This window comes from Clarias gariepinus, chromosome 9 (genome assembly GCF_024256425.1).
Source record: "Clarias gariepinus isolate MV-2021 ecotype Netherlands chromosome 9, CGAR_prim_01v2, whole genome shotgun sequence".
In the NCBI taxonomy this organism is placed as follows: Eukaryota; Metazoa; Chordata; class Actinopteri; order Siluriformes; family Clariidae; genus Clarias; species Clarias gariepinus.
The window spans coordinates 3,390,001-3,397,500 of record NC_071108.1 but is presented as its reverse complement, the minus strand read 5'-3'; the positions used below and the strand labels follow the sequence as shown (position 1 = coordinate 3,397,500).

The window sequence follows — 7,500 nt, the reverse complement described above, 5'->3', positions numbered from 1 at the left end:
AAGTGTACGAGTGTATAAGTGTACAGGTGTTGAAGTGTATGAGTGTATAAGTGTACAGGTGTTGAAGTGTATGAGTGTATAAGTGTACAGTGTATAAGGGTACAGATGCTAAAGTGTACGAGTGTATAAGTGTACAGATGCTGAAGTGTACAAGTGTATATTGTAAGTGTACAGATGCTGAAGTGTACGAGTGTATAAGTGTACAGATGCTGAAGTGTACAAGTGTATATTGTAAGTGTACAGATGCTGAAGTGTACGAGTGTATAAGTGTACAGATGTTGAAGTGTACAGATGTTGAAGTGTACGAGTGTATAAGTGTACAGGTGTTGAAGTGTATGAGTGTATAAGTGTACAGGTGTTGAAGTGTATGAGTGTATAAGTGTACAGTGTATAAGGGTACAGATGCTAAAGTGTACGAGTGTATAAGTGTACAGATGCTGAAGTGTACGAGTGTATAAGTGTACAGATGCTGAAGTGTACGAGTGTATAAGTGTACAGATGTTGAAGTGTAAGAGTTAAATGCCTTCTCACTATGACCATTTACATATATTGTATATTAAGGGTGAGTACAGTGTGTGTGTGTGTGTGTGTGTGTGTGTGTGTAAAAAGCATCTGCACTTCATTAGTAGTGCTAGTGGAGTTTATGGCGTTGTTTCTGGGTGTTGCTGTGCACTTAACACAGAGATCCTCACACAGCTTGTTGTTTATAAAACTCATATACCGTGTATATATATATATATATATATTTATATTTATATGCGGCCATGTGCAGAGGGTGTGCGAGTGTGCAAATATAGGAGTGTGCAAGTGTGGGAGTGTGTGAGAGCAGAAGTGTGCAACTGTAAAAGTGTGTAAGAGCGGGAGTGCTCGAGTGCGGGGGTGTGTGAGAGTGGATGTGTGTGAGTGCAGGAATGTATATGAGCAGGAGTTAGAGAGCGTGAGTGTGTGAGAGTAGGAGTGTGTGAGAGTAGGAGTGTGTGAGAGTAGGAGTGTGTAAGTGCATACAGTATGTCATGATTCTGTAATCAAGACCTGTTTAATATATAGAGTTCATTATATGTCTTTTTTTCTTCCTTGTTTCTTTTTTCTTTTTAATTCTATTTCTGCTTTATAAAAAAAAAAAATTCCTTCCTTCTTTTCTTTTTACCTATTCATATAAAAAACATTCTCATTGTGCTTCCCTTTCTTTCTTTTGTTCTTTTTTTGCACATTCTTTTTCGTCTTTCTTTTTCATTTTTTTTCAAAATCATTTGTCTTTTTTCATAGTTGTTTTTTTATTTCCCTTTCCCTCCGTCATTCCTTATTCCATATTCACAGTTTACTTTTTTTCTCTTTATCCTCCCTTCCTTTCTTCCCTTGCTCTTTTTCCCCGTTCTCCATAGTCACCTTCCTGATTTATTTCCTACATTTTCTCACTACCTCATTGTCTCTGTTCCTGTTGAACACTGCTGTTCTTTTCTTTTCTCTTTCTTTTACATTCTCTCTACTTTCTTTTTTCCCATTTCCCATTTTTTTCTTTGTTGATGAAAATTTTTTTCTCCTTCCTTCCTTTCTGTTTTCTTTCCTCTTGTTCTGCTTTTTCACATTTCCCCGGTTTAAATCGCAGGCCTGCACAAACTCCACTGCAGAATGCTTTCGTGTACGGCTTTTCACTTTGTATTGTGAAGTGCGGGTGAAGTACTGATGCTGTGCCGATGTGGTGGGTCCTGATACCGTGCACTCAAACACAGAACCCTGGAGTCCAGCGAGTGAGATTTGAACCCTCCGAGCAGTGGCGAGGTGCTAACTCCTCCAGCTTTAATGCTTCGCTGTGTCGTGGTGTTGAAGGAATTCTCTTTTCGGTGTGTTGCCGTGTGAGGAACGCTGGCACTGCCTGCCTTCGCATTACCCCAGCTGAGGATTGGATCGGGCCAGCTTTCAGCGCGCCGTCTGTTCTGGGCCTGAGCGTCGCGATCCGCCTGTCAGATCTGAGCGACACCCGACGGGAGCCTCTTCACACTCTGTGCCGGAGCACCGCTGGAGCCCTTGAACTCGGAGGAAGAATAATGAGGCATGAGAAGGGACAGGCTGGAGGATTTTCAGCGTGCTGATAATAAGCTGGTGAAGCCTGTATTCTGCCGTAGCCCGTATTAGTAGTTATTGCTGGGTTGAGTGATGCGCTGGATTATCATGGAAAATAAAACTAACTCTTTCATCACAGGCGTGTGTATCTGTGTATGTGAGTGTGTTTGATGTCTGGAGAGCAAAGGAATTAGGTGTGAGAGACCGAGCTGGTGATACGGGTGTGATACAAAAACATATACTAAAAAGTCATTGAATGAACGAGTTCTGAGCAAAGTACCGACAAAACCTTCTTTTATTTTTACAGATGTTAAGAAATTTATAGATTTTTTGTTGTTAGCAAGTCCAGATAGATACGCTAATGCCAAAGCTGCGCTGTAGTGCAGCAGGTTGGATGGAAACCTAGAGTATTTTTCATCGAGCTGCTTTGAAGAAGAGCAGAGCTTTCTAAGTGGGTGGGAAATTATCAAACTGGGAGAGCTGGAGTGAGGGATGAAATGTTAACGTGGTTGATGTTGCTTCTTCTTGTCATTCGTTAGTCAGTGTTTCATTCTTGTTTCAGGTCACTTCCTGGGCAACCACAGTGTCCTGGACATCCTGCGGCAGGAAGGCTATGAGGTGGAACACACACCGGCCCAGGAGCCGGCTACATCGTGAGTCTGTCTTTTTTTCTCCCCCTCTTTCCTTCTCTCTCTTTTTAACGAAAAGAAAATTCTTTCCGAATCAGCCTTCACCAGTATGCGATGTCCATTAATGCGTACGTCCCATTACAATGGAGAACGTTTTGTTGAAGGACATTCGTCATTCTCACCTGACTTTTAAATCTCGCACTCGTTTTCCCCATCCCTGTCCTTTATTACACTCTTCCTTTCCCTTTTCTTCCCTCCAATTATCATAAGCGCACACATAATAACTCTGACCATTGTTCAATAACACGTTGGACGGAGCATCATTTTACATCGACTATGCCAGAGAAAACTGCACACACGGTCCGATCATCACGTCCCTGTCGTCCGCTTGGATGTGTCCGGCACGCCGTAAGTCAGCGCGGAGGCTTTGTGCATCGAGCGTGCAAATTACAAACAGATCCATGCTCTGGCTTTGATTCCTTGAATCCCCCCTCACTCCAGCCATGACAAGATGAGACGGCCTGACGCTCGGCCAATTCCAACGGCACACTGGACTCACCCATTCGTCTCATGGAGAGGTTTGGTGTGGGAGCAAAGGCACAAGACACAAGAGAATCTCTCGAGTCTCTTTAGCACGGGTCAAAATGTGACGTCGGGCCGGTGGTAGGGGAGGAGAGGGGAGGGAAGTTTCAAAAGAAGTTCAGGGAAACAGATGGAAAAATAAGCAAGAAAGAAAAGAAGAAAGAGAAAGGACCCTTGTGTCATACATAAATAATGTTATTTGTATACAATTATTTGTTATGGGTTTTTTTCCCAATAAAGCCCCATATAATACAAAATTATGGCTTAGCCACAAATTAAATTAGAAAAGTTTAAACGTATTACATCATACAACAGCTTCTTACATTAAACCCATTTATCACGTTAGGGGTTCATTATTAATGCTTACTAGGGCTGTAGGACTGGACTCAAGTTTATTTGACTCTGTCACTGGTCTCACTCATCTCCGTCATTCGTCTCATTTGTCTCCATCATTAGTCTCATTTGTCTCCATCATTGGTCTTATTCGTCTCCGTCACTGGTCTCACTCATCTCTATCATTCGTCTCACTTGTCTCCATCATTAGTCTCATTTGTCTCCATCATTGGTCTTATTCGTCTCCGTCACTGGTCTCACTCATCTCTATCATTCGTCTCACTTGTCTCCATCATTAGTCTCATTTGTCTCCATCATTGGTCTTATTCGTCTCCGTCACTGGTCTCATTCGCCTCCATCATTGGTCTCACTTGGGTCATGGGTACCACTTGTCATTGTTCTCATTCGTCTCTGTCATTGGTTTCACTTGTCTCCATCATCGGTCTCGCTTATCTCCGACATTGGTCCCACTTTTCATTGTTCTCACTTGTCCCCATCATTGGTCTCACTCATCTCAATCGTTATTCTCACTTGTCTCTGCAATTGGTCTCGCTCGTCTACATCATTGGTCTTATTTGTCTTTGTCACTGGTCTTACTTGTCTCCATCATTGGTCTTGCTCGCCTCCATCACTGTTCTTACTTGTCTCTGTCACTGGTCTCATTCATCTCCATTATTGGTCTTACTCGCCTCCATCATTGGTCATTGCTCATCTCTGTCATTGGTCCCACTCGTCATTGGTCTCACTTGTCTCTGTCATTGGTCCCACTTGTCTCTGTCATTGGTCTTGCTTGTCTTCATCATTGTTCTCACTCGTCTCTGTCACTGTCCTCCTTGGTCTCCATGATTGGTCCCGCTTCTCTTCGCCATTCGCCCCACTCGTAAAAAAATATCATGGACCAGATGTTAAAGAGCGCTTTTATTGACGATGTGGTGGATCAGCTGGAGCAGAAAGTGCACAGCTGGAAGCTCATGTCCATCAACAGTAGAACATTTTCTACTTCGGCTTAACCACTGGTCTCACCTGGACGGTGGGTGGGAATTATTATTATTTTATTTTTTTCGCCATGTTCAACTCTGGCTTCAGTAGCATTTGGAAATTCATGGTTCGTGGTGTTCTGTCTGAGGCTCTGAAAACACTCTTTCATACAGCGACAGAATTCACTTTGCCACAGTGTAAGGGTTTTATTTACATTTAACAACAAGAAGTCGGAAATATTAACCTGCTTTGTTTACTGCCTGCCTTGTTCTTGTTAAGTTGCCGTGAAACCGCAAATATGTATTGAGACGAGGAATAATGACGATGTGTTTTTGTCATGCTGCCCTGCAATACAAGTAACTTTCAATCTGTTAAAAATGACTATTCAGGACTTACTTTAGTTGCAATAATGAATTTTTCATGCATTTAACATTCACTTTAACTCAATCTGTATCATGAACATGATGAGTAACTGGTTTATTAGAGAGACGAGGGCGTTCCTGATTATGCTTCCCACTTTCCTGGTGGTTAGCAGCTCATTTCAGCACTTCGTAAACTCTTAATTTGTTTAAGGAATACTTGCGTGTGTGTTTGTGTGTTAAAAGTTCGAAATGAGTCAGAAGGAGTGTGTGCAAGCAGGAGAGTGTTTGTGAAATGTAGAGGAATGCACCACACACACACACACACACAAAGACAGAATGTACCCTTAAGATTGTTTCCATGTCTTCATACTGACACCTGATGTTGTCCAGCCACCGTTAAGCATTTGGCCCCCCTCCCCGTCTCTCTCTCTCTCTCTCTCTCTCTCTGTCCTCATGTTGCTGTCCCAGGAGCTGGCAGGAGACGGAAGGTACCACCGTGACGCAGAGCGTAGGAGGTCCCGAGCTGGCGACAGAGGGAACGGCAGAACCTACTGAGGTAGAAGAGGAGCGACCCCACCTGCTGGAGCCGGACAGTCTGAGTCAGTTGGAGGAGTTTGGGAAACACCAGCGCCCCCGGAAGGCCCAGAGGCCGCATAGCAGGCAGCGACTCTTCAGCGACCTGTGGGTGCGAATCGGATACAGGTAACGAGCTCGGCCTCTCACAGAGTGTGTGGTGACATCTGACGTCGTTAGTGCAAAGACATGAGGACGAGGAGGGACAGATGGAATATAATTATTATTATTATCATGTTCAGCACAATAAGGACAGCACTGCTCTTCTGAGTAACGTTTTATATTCAGGAATGATGAAAGGGTTAGCTTTGGTGATATCAGACTTACAGCTATTAATAATCATGTAACAGCAACACAGACTAAACAAATATCCCAAGCTTGACCCATCAGGAAAGTCGTCAATTTAAGGTCCGAGTTTTTTATTTAGTCATATTATCTTAGATCTTAAGTGCCTATAATAAAGCCAAAAACTCGAGAGAATAAGGACTGTGAGATTCAGGAATATGGAAAGCGCATGTACTTTTAAGTCAATACAAAAGGTGTTCAAATCAAACCGGGACTTTTGATTGCGCAGAATAACAGAATACAGTCCTGAGAGTTTGAAACTCCCGTCATTTCTCTATATAATCCCCTGCAAAAAAAAAAATAGCATGCTAGCCTGTAAAACTGATCCACTATGTAATTTATAATAATAATAATAATAATAATAATCCTAAACTATTCTTTTCCTGTTTCCTCACTTGCAGCACGACTTCACTTCCGAATGTACAGAGAACCGACGACTACGCGACGACGAGAACGTGGCTAAAGCTCCAGGAAGATCAGCAGCGGAGAAGATCGTCCTCTAGTAATCTACAGGAGACTCCGCCCCCCAGATCTATGGGCTCGGCCACGCCCACTCCAGCACTGCCTTTCATGATCACGTGCCTTCTCACACAAGTGCTGATGCGCTTCACGTCTTGACCACCAGAGGGAGCCAGAAACACACAAACACCCACGAAAAAAACAAACACAGACAATTGTTTTTGTTTTGTTTTTGCAATCATTTTGTGTAAGCAAAGAAAACAACAACAGGCTGCACATAAAGCTAAGCCTTATTTAAAATGAAATACACCTAGATGTTACGTAACAAGGATTTGAAATGATCTGATTGATCATATAAAAATATTACAGACCAAAGCGGAGTCTACTCATCATTACACTCAATAGAATAAATTAATAATGAAAATACCAATAAAAAAGAATAAAGCTAACACTTTTAACAACATTGAAATATTGTTGTTAAAATAAAACATCCTGTGCCATGCTGTAATAGGAACATCATCACTGACAGGGTAATGTGATGAATCCGTGTTACTGTTACAACACAAGCGGAATTATTTTCCTTTACTTTATTTCCAATTTCAGAGCATCATCCGTGCCATTTATTTTGTAATTGTGTTTAATATTGTAGAACGGCCATGAAACACATGTTTTCACTTACCTTACAGCAGCTATAACTGCTATATGACTTTTTTTCTCGTGTTACAGAGAAACTGCAAACTGTAAAAGGATTACTGTATATAACTCTATCTGGCTGTTACAATGCACTGACACTGGAGACTCCTTCCATCAATGCTACATAAACAATTACAGACGTATTTTTAATCTGTTAAAGTGGAACACTTTTTGTACAAGTTCCTATGAACGAGCTGTTAACATAGAAATAATAACATATCATAATAAACGCATTAATATTCACCTGAGAGCACTGCTGTTAGAGGAAATGTCCCGGCCAATCAGAATCCAGAATTTCATTGACATGGTATTAAAATATTATTAAATGTTGTACTAAGTATGAACAGATTTTAAGCAATAGATACACTATTTTACACACGAAATGGTGCGATGCGAATACAAATGAAACATTTACCGCCTAAAAAAGGGTAACATATATAGATGCAATAATTATAATAATGATAATAATAATGTGATAACTGACA

The 7,500-nt window shown here is 41.6% G+C and overlaps 1 protein-coding gene across 2 annotated transcripts in view; it reads left to right on the top strand.

The window, feature by feature from the left end:
- Positions 1-7,500, top strand: part of trabd2b (TraB domain containing 2B) — an 80,450-nt gene that overhangs the window by 72,891 nt on the left and 59 nt on the right. For both annotated transcript variants that reach the window (XM_053503347.1, XM_053503345.1), the window contains exons 5-7: positions 2,624-2,714; positions 5,414-5,647; positions 6,265-7,500. The exon at positions 6,265-7,500 is cut by the window's right edge and continues 59 nt beyond it. In XM_053503347.1, the coding sequence (XP_053359322.1) occupies positions 2,624-2,714; positions 5,414-5,647; positions 6,265-6,481 (542 nt within the window). In that variant the 3' untranslated portion in view covers positions 6,482-7,500. The remainder of the gene's footprint in view (positions 1-2,623; positions 2,715-5,413; positions 5,648-6,264) is intronic.